Raw genomic sequence first — 20,906 nt, 5'->3', positions numbered from 1 at the left:
ATTAACCAAAGAGGTCTCAGCAGGAGAATTACAGACTACAGACAGCTTTTGTTTGTAGTCTGTAACCATGGAAACACAATCCTTTGTAGGAGCTGTATACCTAAAACAACACAGTGTTCTATATTTATTTATACAAATTAAAGCAGAAAAAAATGGAATAGTTGCAAAGGTAGATACAACCTTTACAGCATATCAGTGAAGAAAGCAGTGCCCCAAGCACAGCTCAGCATCATCCAATATATACGACATAGTAATGCCCCATAATAAAACTCAACGGAATAATGAACTGACTGATGTCTTCTAATCTTTTACTCAGTGACCAGTCAGCATCAGCTTGGACCTTACATCATTCTGCTGACTGGTTGTAACAGATTGTGAGGTAACGAACAGTCACCGTGAAATGTGGACGTGCGCTGGGAAGCAGCATAGCAACAGGCAGCAATGGCTATAATATAGAAAGGCAAAAATAAAACTCAGGTTATGTTTTCGCTATGCTCCTTGAAGTTGGCTTGAAGCTGGCAAGATCTGCCAGACTGCATTATATGCATTAGGCCAAATGGATAAACCAAGGCAAAAAAAAACACACAAAAAAGTATTCCCTAATAGTGGAAATTAAGAAGGGGGTGCAAGTTTCTTAATTATGCCCTTGTTATATTTAGCAGGAGAAATTAAGGGTCTAGAAAGATCATGTGCTGGCCCTTCCTATATGAAGAGGTGCTTGTGTTATAGATATTGCACTTAGAAGAATATTTGCAGGAGCACACCTCCAGGCTTATGTACCCCCCACTCCACGGGGGGCTTTGGTCTGTGAGCATGACAGACCCCTTCTTCATCAAAACCCAACATCGTCCCTGCCCTCATCATTTTGCAGCAGACTCAGAGTGATTCTCTAAAGGAGAGCAGATCTCTGAGCCAATCAGGATTATATACAAGGGGGACGACAGGCGACACAAGATTCGACAACGCGCACCGACATTACACGCACTATAATACTGGAGCTTCTATAATACAGTCTTAGGCATTGTTAAAAATACTGATGAAAAATTGTGCTTTAGATTAAAATCACTAAGTAGCACAGGTAGTAACGTGTATTTACTCCTGTATCTTCTGACATGACGCTCAGCACAGGGCAGAGACCCCTTCATGTTAGCACTCGGTGGGGAGTTTGGCTCAGGAACCCCATCAAGTATCTAAATGACACCCGACATAAAAATAAAGGGAAACCTTCAATTTGTTAACTTACAGAAAGCAATGACTTATTAGAATGGGTTCACACGTGTGCTTCACTGTTTTTGTTACAGTATTACAGTTTAATTTTACTGTATACAAAAACGCAGTCAACCACGCTACTGTATAGGGCAAAAAAACAAACAAATTTACGTTGCAATCCATTTAAATTGTAAGTCAATGGAAAATAGATTCTGTTCTATGGTCTGTTTAGGATCCGGTAATGTGCACATCTTGCATGGATCAGTGAACAGCCAAACAGGCTACCCAATGTAATAGCACTAACGCTTTTTTCAGCTGATCCCATCTTTTAGGCCACATTCACACACTGCAGTGATGTGGTTCGACCAACAGTTATGTAAGTAAAGGGGCGACATAAACGTTCCAACAACATGTCTGCATGATAGTTGGGCCCTATCGGGTAACGGCCTGCCTATGTACTATAACCCTTGCAATACCGTTCTTGTGTAGTTATCATCAGGACAAGTCGCTTAAAGGGAACCTGTCACCCCCCGTGTCGGGGTGACAGGCTCCCAACCCCCCGTTAGAGCCCCCTATACTCACCTAATCCCGCCGGGTCCCTCTTCTGGATGCGGTCGGGTCCCGGAGATCTCAGCCGCTGCAGCCCGGCGCGCGCGCTGAGAGATGAGTCCAACGCTCATACAGAATGACGGAGCGCTGGACTCTCCTGTCATTCTCTATGGGTGTTGGACTCATCTCTCAGTGCGCGCGCCGGGCTGCAGCGGCTGAGATCTCCGTCACCCGACCACCTCCAGAAGCAGGACCCGGCGAGATTAGGTGAGTATAGGGGGCTCTAACGGGGGGTCGGGAGCCTGTCACCCCGGCACGGGGGGTGACAGGTTCCCTTTAAAGGGAACCAATCCACTCTCTTATGGATTATAACTAGAGATGAGCGAACCTGGAGCATGCTCGAGTCCATCCGAACCCGAACTTTCGGCATTTGATTAGCTGGGGCTGCTGAAGTTGGATAAAGCCCTAAGGCTATGTGGAAAACATGGATATAGTCATTGGCTGTATCCACGTTTTTCAGACAACCTTAGAGCTTTATCTAAATTCAGCAGCCACCGCTAATCAAATACCGAACGTTCGGGTTTGGATGGACTCGAACCTGAACCCGGTTCGCTCATCTCTAATTATAACATTCCCCAACAACCTCTTCCTGCCAATTCAGACTTGACTGACACTAGGCTTTGGGGTCGGCACTCCAGTACTCATAGTATCAATCAAGTGGCTGTGTTGAGGGTGGGGTGGGGTGACTACAATCTGCTGTAGCTCTGCCCCTATGACAACTTACCAGGCATAGTAATTAAAGTTGTTTTAAACCTTCTAAACAGTGCCTGACAGCTACATGTTACTAGGAAGCGTTTAGAAACCATAAGGAAGCTGACTAGTTCCCTTTAACATGAGTTGTATAATGTGTATAGTTCTGCAACTACGGGTCCTTTTACACAGATATCTGACAGATTTTTGAAGCCAAAGCCGAGAACAGACTATAAACAGAGAACAGGTCATAAAGGAAAGACTGTGATTTCTCTCCTTTTCAAATCCATTCCTGGTTTTGGCTTCAAAAATCTGTCATATCTATGTGTGTAAAAGGACTATAAAGGGCTAACAACAGACATTCCAGTCCTGGGGTATGTTCACACTGAGCAAATGTTGCGGGTAGGTTCACATGGGGCAGACACACTGCACTTTTCTTTGACTGGGTTTACAGGCAGAAAATAAAAAAACAAATCCAGTAGTGGAATTTGCTGCAGATCCACAGATGAATTTCATAGTTGTTTTTTTTTTAATTCCCTATCAAGTCAATAGGGAAAATGCTTTACATAGACCAACAAGCTATAGAAGCTAAATCTGCACCACAGATCAATTCTCATCTACTTTGCTTGTCCTGTAATATGCTGTGGATTTTCTGTCTGTACTGCAGATCCCTAGCATATCTGCCATGTGTGAACGTACTCCGGGTAGGCAAAATAGCCTTTAACTGCTACAATGTTGAAAGTATACCGTAGCAGCAAATGTAGGGAAATACAAAAGGAGGGAATCGATTAAGGCTCTATCGTGCATGAAATTTTACTTTCCTGTGCCCTCTATGCCAAAAAAAGTTGGTGGGGCTTAGCAGAGGGGAAATGGCCTCCCGTGGCCGAGCAGATTTGTCCTAGCTTAAACCAGAAATTGGCGTAAGTTAGTCCAGCTCAGAGCCAGTCTGATTTTCTCAGTCTGGCTTCTGGACTGTAGGAAAGAGATAAGTCAAATGTATTAGGAAGCATTTACCCCTAAATAAATCTGGCCCATTTTAGGCCAACCTTCTTTTACTTTAAAGCAGAGTCTGAGACGCCAGTGTTAATAGACTCCCCCAAAAAAGTGTTTGTACATAATGGGTATATATACTTTCCATTACCAAATTATAGATTTGACTGGTGGTTAGGGTGAGTAATATAAAGATAATCACAAGATATAAGACCCTGGTTTAGTGTTTGAGATGCTATTGAATATAATATTAGCCATTTTATTGTATGTTCACCTTTAAGCTTTGATTTACAGTTTACATGTTACATAATTACATAAAAAATGTCTGATTCCAGCCTAAAAAGAATTCCACAACAGCACTCGCCATTCTGCTGAAGGGGTCACTGTATACATACATCACATATCCTGTACTGTCCCAGAGTTACATCCTGTGTAGAGATGAGCGAACTGGGTTCGGGTTCGAGTCCATCTGAACCCGAACGTTCGGTATTTGATTAGCTGGGGCTGCTGAACTTGGATAAAGCTCTAAGGTTGTCTGGAAAACATGGATACAGCCAATGACTATATCCATGTTTTCCACATAGCCTTAGAGCTTTATCCAACTTCAGCAGCCACCGCCAATCAAATGCCGAAAGTTCGGGTTCGGATGGACTCGAGCATGCCCGAGGTTCGCTCATCTCTAATTCTGTGTTATACTCCAGAGCTGCATTCACTATTCTGCTAGTGGAGTCACTTTATCCATACATTACATATCTTGTACTGTCCCTGAGTTACAGCCTGAAGTCACTGTGTACATACAAGGTCTAGAGCTGAAATGGCACCAGCCATAAAACAGTAATCTGATGTGCTAAAAAGTAAATGCCCCTTTGTATTATAGGAGCTTGAGTTGTGAGGGCAGCTCTGGATATAATACTTGACGTATCTTAGGGCCCTATTACTCGTAGATCAGCACTCATTTAGAGAGCCTATTACAACGCTTAAAGGGGTTGTCGGGGAAAAATGAATACTTGGCGGGGCTACGGGAGGCATGTCTGTTATTTATACTTACCTGTCCCATTCCCAGCCGCAACTGCCAATATTTTCATAACATTTCTCCCCCCGGAAATGGCCGTTTAGCTTAGACTCTCTACTGAGCGGCCGTGTCCTATGGCAGTGCAACGTCATGGGGTGTTCTGAAAACTCAAGCAGCGTTGCAGAGTGGGAAGCCCAGGAACCGATAGTGGTGGGGAACAGGACAGGTAAGTATATATCACGGACATATCCCCCATAAGCCCGGCAGCCTGGCCGAGTATTCATTTTTCCTGGACAACCTCTTTAACTACCATCATTCCATCAGCCACTCATCTCCTTGTCTAATAGAACAAACAGTAGTTTCTCAGCAAGTGAAAGCTAAGCGCTCAGCTTATGAATAAGCTTGTTCATTTGGCTGATAGCTGGCCAATATTAGCCTATTCAGCCAATAACTTCTGTGTGTAATAGGGTGCTTAGGATCAGTACAAGGTGTACACAGTGAGTGCAGCATAGGAAAATACAGACTAACTAAGGATCAGTACAGGAAAAATAATGAAATGTATGTACATAATGGCTCCACCAGCAAAATAGTTAATAGGGTTATCCAGGCTTAGAAAAACATGTCCGCTCTCTTTCAGAAACAGCATCTCTCCTGTCCTCCAGTAGTTTTGAAGCTCAGTCCTATTGAAATGAAAGGAGCTGAACTGCAACACAATCTGGGGGCAGGTAAGGTATTGTTTTTGCAAGAAAGTAGCTGTGTTTTTTCTAACCCTAGATAAGCACCTTTAAGGCACCTCTGGAATATAATATAGGATTTAACTCGGGATGAATACAGGATAAGTAATATAATGTGTGTACACTCACTTAATATGTACATTTTATCTATATGTAAACATTGAGTTCAAAGGTGGACATACCCTTTAAGTGATGCAATACCATTCTTGTAACCCGGCGTCAGGCTTTGCCAATAATCAAACATCCTTACCAGAAGGCTCCCCATTTAGAGACCAGAGCAAGAGGCCAACAGCTTCCTTATATCTAATAAAATCCTCCACTCTTATCCTATGTAGTGTAATAAGCTGTAACAGATCATTCTGCTGAGATCACACCATAATATGGTCCGTGTAGTATTGTTTCTATGGGCAGTGGCTTATTTCCACAGGGGTTAACCCATGTAATGGGCTCAAAAGATTAAACAGAACATTCACATTCAGTGGCAATTCAGTCAGGTAGCATAAGGGTTAATAGAAGTTCCAACCCACCTATTTTTATTGACCTGTCAAGTCCATTCTGTGATCTACATTTACCAGAGATATACGGCTGTGATAAGCGGCTCCGCTGGTCATTTTGAAGCACACTGGCAGAGTCTGGTTGATGCTTTTGATACCATAGGCTTTGCTGGTAAGAAAGTGGTAAAGTATAACTTGAATATGACACACAAGCAATCGATCTTGGGTCACTTTGTCTGTCCTTTCTGCTTGGCCAATGTCTTCTTTAGTTCTCTCAGGTTCTCAGTTAGGAGTTCCACCTCATCCAGCCGTCCACTGTGCTTGGCATCAAATATATATGCCTTGATGTTATCAATCTGTTGTAGAAGCAGATCCTCCTCAATCACCTCCTCTTCTTTTGCTCCCAAATCATCAGGCTCCTCAAAGGGATTCCCGGTACAGGCTCCTTCATCCTCCTCAAATGGGTTTTTAGGAACCTGTGGTGTATAGTCATGTTCTGGGGAAGTTTCAAAGGGATTGGTAGAGGCTTTTGTGACCTCATGAGTGCTCCCTTCAGGTACTTCTGGATTCTCCTCATCATCCTCATCAAATGGATTGTATTCCTTGTTGCCATTCTGCTGGATCTGGTCTGAAGGGGTCGGTTCTGACACATCATCTTCACCCTCAAAGGGATTTAAGGGCACAGGCATGCTCACAGTTTTGTTTGGGAGAACAGGAGAGATGTGTAAGGGGAGGAGCGGTCTGGTGTCTGGAGGACTTTGAGGTGGAGAAGGCTGCACAGGAATAACATTTTGTCTAGGAAGCTGGAGATCTAACGCTGCTGTGTGTTTATCCTGCCATCCTGTCATCTGCCGATGGTCTCGAAAGTCCAGGGAGTGAGCTCTATTGTGCTGTGACAAACTCTTCTTCTGCTCCCTGCTTTCCTCACGTTTTCTAAGCACCTCTAGCTGTTCTCTCTGCATTGCCTCCTCTTCTGCTAGCTTTTTGGAAATCCTTATGGCTGTCTCCACCTGCTGCTGGTCATATTCATCCTGCAGCTGTCTCAGGTTTTCTTCTAACATATGAACTTCATCCACACGTCCAGCCATCTGAGCCTGCTGGATGTAGGAAGTGATGTTTTCGATTTGTTGGAGGAGAGGGTCAGAGGTTTGTCGATTTCGAGGAACACCAGATGTCGGTAACCATCCTTCCACCTTCCGAATACGGCCCTTCTGCTGAAGCTCTCCATTTAACACATCAGAGGACCGGTCGAGGGTGTCTTTTTTCTTCTCATCTCTTCTCTTCTGTGCCTCAAGTGCAGCCTGACAATAAACAGGATCTTAAAGGGGGGTTTCACTTTTATGGCAATAAAGTTATGCAACCAGTTCAGCATATTTTGTGCAATATTTCCCTACCATTTACAAGATCTAAGCTTGCTGTCAGTATATCTTAAGGCCATATTACACATCCCAACTCTCACTGTAAGCAAGCGCTGATCTGCTAGTTCTCTTACTAAGCCTATTACATGGCTCGATAATCACGTGTGCAGGACTACATGGACATCATTAGCTATGTCTGTGCAGCCCTTGCTTTAAAGTTGCAAAGTAATAAAGATGTGTTACTTGCCTGTCCATGCTCCCCTGGTGTTCTCCTGGCTTGTTTCTGGGATTCCTCACTCACTACAGCTGCCACTGACACTTCTCAACCTGTCTCTCTCAGCTACTCACTTACCGAGACGGGACAGCACCGTGATTGGCTGAGCGGCCTGTCACTGCAGAGGTGGTGAGTGGGAAATTCCAGAAACAAGCCAGAAGGACACTGGGGGAGCGTGGACAGGCAAGTAAAACATCTTTATTTTCTATACCCAATCAGCCGTCGGACAGGCATCAGCTATTGCACGGAACAATGCGTAGTTGGTGGGTGATGATTTTTGAACATGTTAAAAGACAACGATTAGCTGAAGACTGGCTCCTCGGCTGATCGCCGTTTTTATTGCATGGGGCGATATCTGCCCAATTCTGCCAATAATTGCCCCATTCAATAGGGCCTTTAGTTTGCAGGAACAATTTCATAAGACAGATAAATCCAACAACCCCCAATTTGTGCATTGGATATGTAATCTCACCTGTCGTTCTCGTTGTAGTTTCTGCTCATTTTCCTGTCTCCGTTTTTCCTTTAACTCTTCATACATTTCCTTAGTTGGCAGGGACATCAACCCCAACAGCTTTTCCTAAGGAAATAAAAACAGGTCACAAAAACTAACATTATACTAACTGATATAACATTGCTGCAATTTTTAATCAACTTGGAAATATTGAAATTCTGCATCATATTCTGCCTCGTGTAAAGGTAGATTACCTGCACAAATAATGTCGCAGAGTATCTTATCATCTTCTGCAGCTGTAGGTTTTTAGGGTGGGGTTTGGGTTCTTCATTCAGTCCGAGTGTTAGTATTTTCTTACTGTGACAACAAAAAAAAGTATGATAAATTATAATAAATGTTTGATATTAAATTATAAAATTTAATTAAAATAAAATATAAACAATTAACAATTATAATTAAATCAATCTTAATATGTTTTATTTTTTCCTAATATCATACTGACACAATGCATTAATATAAAGGGGTTATCCAGTGCTACAAAAACATGGCCACTTTTGCACCACTCTAGTCTCCAGTTCAGGTGTAGTCTGCAAATAAGTTCCATTTACTTCAATGGAACTGAGTTTCAAACCCCACCTAATCTGCAGACAAAAGTGGCCATGTTTTTGTAAGGCCATGTGCACACATCGTATAAGACTCTCTGGAAACATCATCCCGGCCGGTACTGCAGTACTGGACGAATTATCTTTCCTGACGCAAGTACTATGTGTATATGCTCTGGCTGGGATCCCATAGGAAACAATCTAACGTATATTCTCGTAATAAACACGGCCGTTGTACAATGATTTTACGAAAATATACGTTGTGTGAACATAGCCTAACACTGGATAACTCCTTTAAAGTGGTTGAGGATGCGCACACACACAGCTTTAAAGTGAATCTGTCAGCTGCAATTTACAAACTGCTGACACTGTTATACAGCTGTGGAACCTTTCATATATCTGTATGTGCTTCCAGGACATAAATTTTTTTTAATTCTCCAGTGCAAAGTGTCAAAGAGGTGTTCCCAAGACCCTGAAGTGCTGAAGGCAGTAATGCCTCCCTATTCCAGATTGATTGACAGTCAAGGTCCGGCTTTTAACTAAAGGCTCTATTACACAGGCCAATATTAAAGGTGCAAGAGAGCGCCAACCTGTCAGGTCAGTTCTCACTTGCTTTTCAGTCCCCACTCACTGTCCGCACTCTTACACGCACCGACAGCAAGTGGGGAGGAGCGGGAGGGCTGCCCAGATGATCTTTAGATCGTCCGGGTGGCCTATAGGAGAGAGCGGCGGTCTGCTGTCAGGGACAAGGTGAACGGGATGCTTCCTAAAAGGGGCCCAGGAAAGAAATGCAAATGAAATAGAAAAGTAGTCTGGAGTCTTACAGTGTCAGTGCTGCCCAAAGAGACTATGCAATCTCAAAGTAAAGTAAATCTTTTTTTTTCAAAATTTATTTATTACCGAAACGCTTTATATATAGGTTTTAAATAAATTAAATTTACTTTACTTTGAAATTGCATAGTCTCTATGGACAGCGCTGGCACTGTGAGATTCCAATACTTTTTCTACTTCATTTGAAGGTGTCTTCTTGACTTAACAACTTTCTATCAGTGTCAACAGTTTGGAACATGAATTGCAGTGGACATATTTACTTTAAAAGGGATGGACTATGAATGTTTAACTGATGGGTGATCGACCATGGTCCCCACTACTGAACAACACAATCCGCTCAATTGTTTATATAGGCACCGTAGCTTGACCACACCAATGGCTGTACCTGGTACTGCTGCTCAGTTCCACTCATGTCAGTGTGACTGAGCTGCAGTACAGACAAGCCATTGCTTGGCTTCTACATTCTGCTGATAATTAAAGGTCCCAGTTATCAAACCCCCTACCCTCCACTGATCAAAAATCAATGGCCTGAAAAATTCCTCTAAGGTTACGGCAATAAACACTAATCTGCAGATCTAAATTCCTGAATTCTATAAATTCTGTAGTTGTCCATTACTAATCTGCAGTGTTAGGGTATTGGAACATGTAAATATACCATTATGCTCATCAAATCAGCAATGACCACTAACAGTATAGTCACACATTCAGGTTTGTTGTCTATATATCTGTCTATCTATCTATCTATTTATCTATCTATCTATCTATCACCAAGAATAGAGACAAGAATTATAAAGGATTAAAACAAATATGCTAATGTGGGTCATGCATGGTGCAATACCAGAACCCATGTCAGGCCTTCCTGGCAAACAGCAACCTCCTTGCATTAGGATAGGATATGGTTCTCTGCCTGCCAATGACAGGCCCTAATATGTTGTAACTTCTCACCTTAAAGCATCTATTAATTCATAAAGTTTCTGGACCTCCATTCTCAGGTTGTTGGCATGGTCCAAATTGTAGGTTGTCTCCCCAGCGCTGCAGATTAAAATAAACACAAACCATTTAGAAGAATCCTTGTCAGATAATTACGCCCTGTCACAGGCGCGCACAGAGAGAAATATGGGAGGAGAGCAGGAAAGATGCCGCACAGCCTCCACTCTCACCCACGTTCATTTCATAGATTATTTTATATTCACCACAGTTTGGTTTGTTAGTGCACAAAGAAACAAAACAGATCTGAAAAGGAAATGCTTTTACCACAGTCCAAAGAGCAAAAATCTGATTGTTAAAGGGAACCTGTGATTACTTTTTCTGCTGAGATCACAGTGGTCTGCAGAGACTTCTCCCCACTCCACCAGTCTTGATTGATCTCTTTTTACTAGGGTATAGGGAAAAGCTTGATCAATGAAGGATGATGATGAAAAGCCACTGAAGCTGGAGTTTCAGGCAGCATGAAAGTAATGACAGGTTCCCTTTAAGGCACCTGCAGCAGAGATGGTAACAGGTTTTTTTTTTGTTTTTTTTTTTTATCTCTGAACCAATGTACAGTCATTCTCCACTGAAATAAATGTGAGTTATGGAAACCTCGAACAGCTCAAAATAAATGAATGAATGAATCCCATATGACTCATTACTGGACATACTTTATAGATTGTGCCATCCGGATGTATTCAGGAGCCTTTTCATCCACCCTCTCCATACAGAGGCGGAGTCTCTGCAAGAAAAATAAAAAAATGCATCATTGTCTTGTAGCCTCATCTAGTTCAGTGTGCCATTGTCCTGTGCTCAAAGTGCCAGCATGACAAATGACACAATTACAATGGGGAGATTTTCTTCAATAATATGAACTGCATCCACATGACCTGAGTCTAGTGAATACAGGAAGTAATAAGGCAGTATGCTAAAGTGTCTTTATTTAAGCAAGCAGAAAACTGAACAATGATGTCATCCTTCTGTATCCTAAGCGTAGTGTATCCAATGGTAAAAGTATCATAACTCCCATAACCCCAAAGTGTTTTTAAGTTAAAACACTGTTTGTTCATCTACATATCTGACATGTAAAAGACCCAAGCTGAGATTTACCTGGTAGACCTTGACAATTTCTGGTGTGTGGTCTTTCTCATCCATTTGCATTTCCCTCTTTAGTAGTGTGTCCTTACAGTGCTGACAGCAGCGGATCTTATCATCATCTTTCTCCTCCAGGACGGAGCTAACACTGCTAAGGCTGCTGATGCTGCCCCGACGGGAGGTCTGAGCACTAGTGTTTGGGGATAAGTTGGGACTGCCATGAGTAGAGATGGAGTGTTTGCTGGCGCTAGTTAATTTACCTGTGAAGAAAAAAAAGCAGGAGACAGATCTAAAGGGTTTCTTTTATTACAATCCTGAAATATGCAGAACCTCAAAAGTGTGATACACATGATAATGTGGATACAAAGTAAATGATTCAGTATCTCTACTGTATTTCTTAGTTACCCAGTAAATGAGGACGGTAATTAGCCTACGGAGAAAGAAAAATAAACTATTCATGGAGTGAGTAATCTGGAGGACAGTAAGGCTACGTTCACATCAGCGTTTTTCTTTTTTTCTAACGGATCCGTCCATATTAATTAAATGGATGAGCATAAACTGATGAGCAGACTGATGCAAACTCATTGCAAAATGTTAATTTTTTTTAATGGTCCGTTTGTATTTTGGCTTAAAAAAAATGACTTTTGTACATCAGTTTGCATCCGTTTGCATCAGTCAGCATCCGTTTTTCTATCAGTTTATTTTTCTTCTTTGGTTTCTTGCTGCTTCTGCGCATGCTCAGTGCATAAACGGATGAAAACAAACGGATGTGAACGGAAATACCTTCCGTTTTAGATCCGTCCTCATTGACTACAATGTAAAAAAAAAAACGGAAGTGCACTTTCCGTTCGTGATCCGTTTTTTGAAACGGAAAGAAAATTACTGCAAACACTATTTTTTCCTCCGTTCAAAAAAACGGATCTTGAACGGATTGCATGCAAACGGAGCACAATTAGGGCAAACGGAGCACACTAAAATATCATGGGAGTCTATGGGGATTTTAACGGATCCGCCAGTTTCCGTTTTGCTTACTTCAAAACGGAAAAGGTAGACGGAATGGTGCCGGATGGTCAAACGCTGATGTGAACGAACCCTAAGAAACATGAGATATCCTCCTTGTTCAACTTACTGATGGATAGGCAGGTTGTTTGAAGAGTGAAGCAACAACCATCTACACACAGAGCACAGTAAACAGTGCCAATGCATATCTTACTGGCAAATGGAATGGTGATAAGCTCTGTGCATCGCTTGCACATAATGGACCCACAAAGTCGGCAATGGTGTCGCCTGTTGCGGATGGTGAATTTGTTCCCACAGTCTGGACAAAAGGGCACATCTTGGTCGCTGACCCATGGCACCACGGATCTCTCTATGGCTAAGGGAAAAAAAACATTAGTAGACAGAGTCCCATGGATCAGAGATTGATGTTTTTGTTTTTTTAAGTATGGGAGCCAAATCACTAGGTGAAGCCCAGCAAACCCTCTGGGATTATTCCTACAAAGCCCTACTCCTGATTCGGCACTAAATGTTCTATTGAATCAGAATGTGTAGCAATAGAAAATGCAGAGCCTGGTAGGGGCGCAGCGCTGGAGATCCCAACGGTCAACACTGATCTATTATACGGCTTTGCCATCAATATTAGTCATTAGAATAACCCTTTATGGATTGCAGCAAGTCATTACAGAAGTAGATCTGACATACCTCTTATCTTGGCAGACTCAGTATTAGTGCGATCAAATGATGTTAACTGTGGACAAGCAGATCGGGACAATAATTACTATATCTGCTGAAAATAAAAAGTCACATTTATGACTGGTAAAGAAATGTAAAAGTATTCGAAAGGAGCAAACTGGTAACATCTGGGGCATGAGCAGAGTGCAAAATAATCCTTTTTCTTTGCATTATATTTGCAGCGAGGGCAAAACATTGGTATTCAAAGACGTATGTATGCTGTCCAGGATGACAGCAATATCAGCCTACAATACCCTTCCATTATGCTTTACCCATCAAAGTAAGACACTTTGTAATAAGACTTAGGGCCCTATTTCACGGGACGATTATCGTTTGGATAATCGTTAAGGATAAACGATCTCAAATTACCGCTATTGCGAACGACCTGAAATCGTTCACCTAATTTCACGGAATGATGATGGTTTACTTTTGATTGTTCTTGTGGTCGTCTTGTCCTCGCTATTGCGTCATCGCTACTGCGAACAACATCTTATTCCATGCGAATGAATTGCAAACGAGCAATGATAAAAATAAGTCCACGTCTCATTAAGTGATCAATGATTTCTCTTTCGTCGTTCAATCGTTAACTGCTATTTAACCAAACGATTATTACTTTGTTCCGAACGATTTAACGATTATCAGAATGATAATCGTCCCGTGGAATAGGGCCCTATTATGTTTCGGTTTCCTATTATGCTGGTGAGGGGGGGGAATATATCTTATCATGATCTTCATTTCTTCAAGTCTTCCGCTGATGTCATGTACACAAGTAAGTCAGCTCCTTTGTATGTACAAATTGGCTATACCTCATACTGAGTATACTAGAACAAGAATGAGGCACAGCTTATTTCTACATAGAATGTAGATGATATACCTGTACACTGTGCAGTAACATGTGCTGGATGCAGTGTACATTGCTTCAGTGTAAGACCAGAAGAAATGAAGAACTACACAACAGGACATTTTTAGAAGTCTATTACATAAAGTGACTTACTGTCATATTACAATACAATAGAATTTAAAAAAAATATGAATTCCCTTAAAATCTATGTGCACCATTGCAACCATATTTGTTATGGTCTCAACTAGAGATGAGCGAACCGGGTTCGGGTTCGAGTCAATCCGAACCCGAACGTTGGGTATTTGATTAGCTGGGGCTGCTGAACTTGGATAAAGCTCTAAGGTTGTCTGCAAAACATGGATACAGCCAATGACTATATCCATGATTTCCACATAGCCTTAGGGCTTTATCCAAGTTCAGCAGCCACCGCTAATCAAATGCCGAAAGTTCGGGTTCGGATCGACTCGAGCATGCTCCAGGTTCGCTCATCTCTAGTCTTAACACATCTAAAATAAGAAATAAAGTAACTGTGCAATAGGTCATGAATAAAAATACCTAACCTCCAGATAGATCTTTATAGTGCCTCTAATATGGTACTCATAGTTTATATTAACATGGAGTTATATTAAGAGTATGTTCACACTGAGGCATAGGCAAGGAATTGAAGAGGAAAGTTTTCTGCTTGAAATTTCCTCTTCTTCAGCTTGTAAATTCAAAGCCTCAATGACTGCTATGGGCATCCATCTGCGGGGGAACATTCTGTGCAGAAATTCCACCGTATAAACAACAGAGCAGAAATCCCATTGAACATTATGGGACATTGCTCTGTACATATTTTACAAGCAGAATTTAAAGCGGAATATGCATAAAATTGAGCGCAGATTCTGCTTGAAATTCCTTGCCTATTCCTGAACATACCTTAATTCCCTGCACCTGCAAAAGGTTGGATACAGCCCTAGGGAGTCCTGGAAAACATGGAAGCAGACCTCATGGGTTGTGTAAAGACACATATACATTCAGGAAATGACTATTAAAGTAAATGGGACCCGTGCCTGTCCATGCTCATATACTTTGGCATCCCGTTTTGACAGGTTTTAAAAGTACCCAGAAAAAAAAGTACCTTTTCTAGGCGTATAATCAGCTTATTGACTTCAACCACATAGTGATCAATTCTAGCAGCTCGGTGCCTCTTGAAGTCAGACAGGTGACTGCGCATTGCCCCTGAGAAAAAGCCAAAAGAAAGTTAAAGAAGAAAGGGTTCAAGAAAGCAACACAATAGCAAAAAGGGGTGTAATATGCTTAAATACAATAATCCTTTATTTAGGGGTCACTCACACTGAGGAAAATAGGTGGAAATTCCAAGCAGAATCCTCGCCGTGGACTTCGCTCGGAATTCCGCCTGCCTCAGTGTCTCAATGCTAAGTATAGGGCGCCTTCACTCTCTGAGGCAACGGAGAGCCGCGGAGAGCGAAGGGCCCTATACTTAACATTGAAAAACTGAGCCAAGTGGAATTTCGAGTCCGCTGCGAGGATTCCGCTTGGAATTTCCATTTCTTTTTCTCAGTGTGAATTATTACACAGCACTGTATACTTCCTAATGGCAGCAGTAAGAAGTCATAGCTGGAACTCATCCGCCTGCAGCAGAAGCTCCAGCTATACAGCAGTAAACTAATATAATGGTACGTTTCAAAATTACCTATTTACTAGCTCCCCAATTTTCACAAGGGGCACAAGCAACCATTTTTGTTGGCACAGTGGCACAGGATATTGTTCAACTTTAAAACATACACTGCCATCTATTACAATGGAGGGATGTATACCAGGTTGCACATATTAGAAGGTTGCACTTGATTCCAATTTCAGCCTCTAAGATTACATTGTGTAATAGTATAAAACCCCTTTAGGGTAACTTCACATGTACCGTATAGCAGCTGATTTTCTGCTGCGGATCCGCAGCAGATTTGACTAATGAACACAGCATTAAATCCGTACTGTAAAATCTGCAGCAGAAAATCAGCTGCGATACGGTACGTGTGAAGCTACCCTTAAAGTAATATCATTTCCAACTTACCTATTTCTTGTGGGTCCCACATGCAAGGGTCCACTCCTCCATAGCTGTATGCTTCATAGCGATCCTGGGATCCACCCTCAGCCCGCTCACCTCCATCCTTCTTTAGTAGTTTGTTCTTTGCCTTTTTAGCAATTTGAACCAGATCTTACAAATGAGAAGATATATATTTTTTATAGACATGCAAGGATTATGCCAAGATCCGTATCTTAGAAACTTCTGGTTAAATGTGAACTGCTGAACTGTAGGTGATAGAGACTGTGTAAAATAGAATTATGATGAGGGCCCTATAGAAGTGCTGCTATACAGAGTCCCGCCACAGGCAGGTGTCCTGTAGAGATGTGCAAACTTGCAAAAAGTTCCGGATTGCACTAACATGAGTGATTGCCATTTAAATCCTGCTACCTGGAGAAGTTGTGTGCAGCCTTAGGACTGCCTGAAAACAAGGATAAAGCCATGTTTTCCAAGCAGTCCTCAGGCTGCATCCACCTTCTTTGAACAAGCTTGCTCTTCTATAATGCCTTGTAATATGACCTCTGGTAAAAATTATGGAATCACCACATGGGGGATTGTCTGAGCCTTTTATTTTATAGCCCGTACGCAAATGACATATATGACACATAACAATGTTTAACAGCTGAGAATTCTGGCTTCATGAATCATCATACCTCACACAAATTAAATTATTTTAACCATGGCGTTTTCAAGATCAAGTAGAGGGAAACATTTTGGAATCACAGGATGTAACTAAAATTCCTCAAACAAATTCTAAGTATAAAAAGTGTAAAAATTATAAAGAAGCGAGTCCACAGTTAAAATGAAAACTGCTTACAGATGTTACTGAGCTGTGAGACTTCAAGGAGAAGTCCAGCAAAATTTTTTATTAAAGTATTGTATTGCCCCCCCAAAAGTTATACAAATCACCAGTATACACTTATTACGGGAAATGCTTATAAATTGCTTTTTCCCCTGCACTTACTACTGCATCAAGGCTTCACTTCCTGGATAAAATGGGGATGTCACGACCCGACTCCTAGAGCTGTGCGGGCTGTGGCTGCTGGAGAGGATGATGCCAGGGGGACACTGAGGGACGCAGGGCACTGGAGGGACACTGAGCATCCCTCTGCCATCATCTTCTCCAATACAATACTTTAATTAAAAAAAAGTTGCCTGACTTCTCCTTTAAGATATCTGAAAGAAAACATATCTGTGATGTGTATTTGCTATAAAGAAGGAAGTTGGGTAAATTCACCCACCACAAGTTTTGCCAGATGATCTAAAAGAGATATGAAGCTGTTCTTGAAGAAAGCAGCCATGTTCTTCTAATCGTGTATAACCTCATGTACTGAAAACAACACTCACTTTTGAGTTGCCCCTTGACATCCCTGTCCTCACTGGAGTGCTCCTCCTCATAATGGGAGTGCAGCTGGTAGAAGGACTGAAGATCTTTCAGGCACAGAGGGCACAGGAATCCTTCTCGCACTTCACCTTGTTCATCAAACGGAGCATTGTACTGTGCCGCCATAGGTGACCGGGCACACCCAACCTCTAAAACGAGGCAGAAATAATTCAAGGTGGCAGAAACCCTGCAGCTCCTCAGGCGTGCCTGTAAAGACAGAAAGAGAAATCTTTAGTGACATCTCATTGTCAGATCCCTAAATGTTACATAATTCTTCATGAGCGGCTTCATCACGGGGTCACCCTCTATGACGCCCTCTTATACACGTCATATCTTGGCACAGCACCCCACTGGCATATTAATAGTCATATGTGCTGGAGATGCTTGGCTGCGGGTACACATAATCTGATGTGGAGGAGCTCCCCGCAGATCTCAGGGGGTCCTGGACTCCCGCTATCACCTAGCTGCAGGGGGACATGTGAGGAAATGTCAGTCTCAAGTACTATTAGGTCAAGCAGTAAAAATTACATTCAGCAGACAAACAATATGGCCGCATCACTGCTCCCAGGGATGTCGCCACCCAGCTGACCTAAAGAGCATACCTGCATGAATGTGAGGAGCTATATAGTGTAACAAGGCGGATTACCCGTGCAGGACTGTGGGAAAGCTGGGTGACCGATGTGACAGCACCCAATGGGTTAATTCCCAGACACAGATATTACTATAGATTATTACATGTCTAGCAGGAAAATGAGAGCAAAGGAACCCCGGAAATCTGCAACACTGAGGGGATTCAGTGTCCCCCATAACAGGGTGATCATACTGGGGAGACAGGATCAGACCCTCAGAGCTGCGCTGCTCATCACTATCTCTCCCATTCTATGTCCCTCCATACACCCTCAGTCTCTCCAGTCACACAGCTGTCTCTCCATACACCCTCAGTCTCTCCTGCAACAGGGCTGTCTCTCCATACACCCTCAGTCTCTCCAGTCACACAGCTGTCTCTCCATACACCCTCAGTCTCTCCTGCAACAGGGCTGTCTCTCCATACACCCTCAGTCTCTCCTGTCACACAGCTGTCTCTCCATACACCCTCAGTCTCTCCTGCAACAGGGCTGTCTCTCCATACACCCTCAGTCTCTCACATGGCTGTCTCTCCATACACCCTCAGTCTCTCACATGGCTGTCTCTCCATACACCCTCAGTCTCTCAGAGCTGTCTCTCCATAAACCCTTAGTCTCTCAAAGATGTCCCTCCATACACCCTCAGTCTCTCAGAGCTGTCTCTCCATACACCCTCAGTCTCTCCTGTCACAGGACTGTCTCTCCATACACCCTCAGTCTCTCAGAGCTCTCTCCATACACCCTCAGTCTCTCAGAGCTGTCTCTCCATACACCCTCAGTCTCTCCTGTCACAGAGCTGTCTCTCCATACACCCTCAGTCTCTCCTGTCACACAGCTGTCTCTCCATACACCCTCAGTCTCTCCTGTCACACAGCTGTCTCTCCATACACCCTCAGTCTCTCCTGTCACACAGCTGTCTCTCCATACACCCTCAGTCTCTCCGAGCTGTCTCTCCATACACCCTCAGTCTCTCCTGTCACAGAGCTGTCTCTCCATACACCCTCAGTCTCTCCTGTCACACAGCTGTCTCTTCATACACCCTCAGTCTCTCCTGTCACAGAGCTGTCTCTCCATACACCCTCAGTCTCTCCTGTCACACAGCTGTCTCTCCATACACCCTCAGTCTCTCACAGAGCTGTCCCTCTATACACCCTCAGTCTCTCCTGTCACACAGCTGTCTCTCCATACACCCTAAGTCTCTCAGAGCTGTCTCTCCATACACCCTCAGTCTCTCCTGTCACAGGGCTGTCTCTCCATACACCCTCAGTCTCTCCTGTCACACAGCTGTCCCTCCATACACCCAGGTATCTGTCTCCCGCTGTCGCTTGATGCCCCCTCATTCTCAGTATCTTACCCCCGGTTGTCGGTGTCCCTCCCTCTTTCTCCGCCGGACGCCATAGCTGTCACTCCCGGAATCGATAGCTCGGCGCTCTTTCCCTGGCCGCCTGACACAGGCAGAGAGAGCGGAGCGCCGAGCAGTCGATGGTCTGGGAGGCGCGGGGGAGGCTGCGTAGTGCGGATTATAAGGTTGTTCTTGTAGCAGTGGCAGCTGCAGTCATAGTTATTACTGTATGTGATTGTTACTGCACAGTCATAGCTGATATGTTTCCTTATATCAGTGCGTGCCACCACATCTGTATCATTGACATGAGCGAGATGGATAGAGATATACTGCAGTCCACCAGATGCCTAGCAGCAGCTGCAGTTCTCTATCGCAGTGATCTCCAACCTGTAGCACTCCAGCTGCTGCTGAACTACAGCTCCCTGCAGGCCCGGAAGGCTGGAGGCATGCTGGGAGTTGTAGTTTTGTCACAGCTGGGTGATCAGTTCTCCATGGTAACAGACGTGTTGCAGCATTGCAGTTCTCATCAGGCATGTACAGTACACACAGGGCTTTTGGATTTGGCTGTCCAGGCATGCTGGGAGTTGTAGTTTTGCATCAACTGGAGGGCTGCAGGTTTTACACTTGTGCTTTAAAGGGGTTATCCAGCCTTAGAAGAACATGGCCACTTTCTTCCAGTGACAACACAGCTCTTTTCCCCAGTTCAGGTGTGGTTTCCATTCACTTCAGTGGAACTGAGTTAGGCTCCGTTCCCACTGAGCAAAGGTAGCGGAATTCCGCTAGCTTTGCTCAGTGGGAACAGGGCCTTACACAATCTCACCCAAGCTGGAGACTGGAGGAGCTGTCTCTGGAAGATAGTGACTACAGATGAGCAAATCTACAGTATTAGCAAAGTGCTTCGCTCCGCTCATCCGTCATCTTATCAGCTGGCTACCTTTGAACTCCGCTCTGGGTGCCTGGAAAAATAGATCCAGTCCTGGGAAACTTCACCCAGGACTGCATCCAGCTTTTCAGGCACCAGGAGTGGAGTCCAAAGGCAGCTGGCTGTGAAGCCAATGGCCGAGCTTAGCATATCACTTTGCTAATACTGTAGATTTGTTCATTTTTAATAGTGACCATGTTTTTCTAATGCTGGATAAAATCCCTTTAAGCGTCTCAAACTGGTGCAGGTAGATTTCCATACATCTTCGTTACATCTAAGATATAAGAGTGTGTGCACAAAGTCAAATAAAAAATACCGCTGGCATAAATGGCACGTCCCTTAAACAATCACTGGACAATGGAGGCGTTTTGCAGTTCGTATCCATGAACTTTTCCAGGTCACCTTGTACGTGCCCAGCTTGTGTGTCACCACTTGTAGAGATGAGCGAATTTACAGTAAAAGTGAAGTGATTAGTAATCCCTGCAATCCGATCATCAGCCGGCTGTCTTTTAACTCGCTGCCGCTCCTCCCTGAATGCAGGGAAGAGCTGGATCCAGTCCTGGGAAACTGAAAGAAGGTTCCCAGGATTGGATCCAGCTTTTCCCAGTACCTGGGGAGGAGCGTTACGGAGCGGCAGTGAGTTGAAAGGCAGCTGGCTGATG

General features: G+C 43.4%; 1 protein-coding gene across 1 annotated transcript; it reads right to left on the bottom strand.

The window, feature by feature from the left end:
- Positions 1-4,102: 4,102 nt before the first annotated feature.
- Positions 4,103-19,466, bottom strand: RBSN (rabenosyn, RAB effector). The gene is made up of 12 exons (XM_069966680.1): positions 19,335-19,466; positions 17,321-17,564; positions 15,962-16,105; positions 15,011-15,111; positions 13,020-13,065; positions 12,532-12,693; positions 11,334-11,578; positions 10,895-10,965; positions 10,200-10,286; positions 8,076-8,178; positions 7,843-7,947; positions 4,103-7,039 (listed from the first exon to the last, which is right to left on the bottom strand). The coding sequence occupies exons 2-12, from the start codon at positions 17,481-17,483 to the stop codon at positions 5,966-5,968; spliced, it is 2,301 nt and encodes a 766-aa protein (XP_069822781.1). The 5' UTR covers positions 17,484-17,564; positions 19,335-19,466; the 3' UTR covers positions 4,103-5,965.
- Between the last annotated feature and the right edge of the window lie 1,440 nt (positions 19,467-20,906).

This window comes from Dendropsophus ebraccatus, chromosome 4 (genome assembly GCF_027789765.1).
Source record: "Dendropsophus ebraccatus isolate aDenEbr1 chromosome 4, aDenEbr1.pat, whole genome shotgun sequence".
Lineage (NCBI taxonomy): Eukaryota > Metazoa > Chordata > Amphibia > Anura > Hylidae > Dendropsophus > Dendropsophus ebraccatus.
This window is presented reverse-complemented; position numbering and strand designations above follow the sequence as displayed.

Excerpts from the sequence above, each read along its gene's own strand:
- RBSN (XM_069966680.1), bottom strand. The coding sequence starts at position 17,483 with ATGGCGGCACAGTACAATGCTCCGTTTGATGAACAAGGTGAAGTGCGA. Across the intron at positions 15,112-15,961 it reads GTGGGACCCACAAGAAATAG|GGGCAATGCGCAGTCACCTG; the intron begins GTAAGTTGGAAA and ends GCTTTTTCTCAG. Across the intron at positions 10,287-10,894 it reads CGGATGGCACAATCTATAAA|CGCTGGGGAGACAACCTACA; the intron begins GTATGTCCAGTA and ends TTTAATCTGCAG.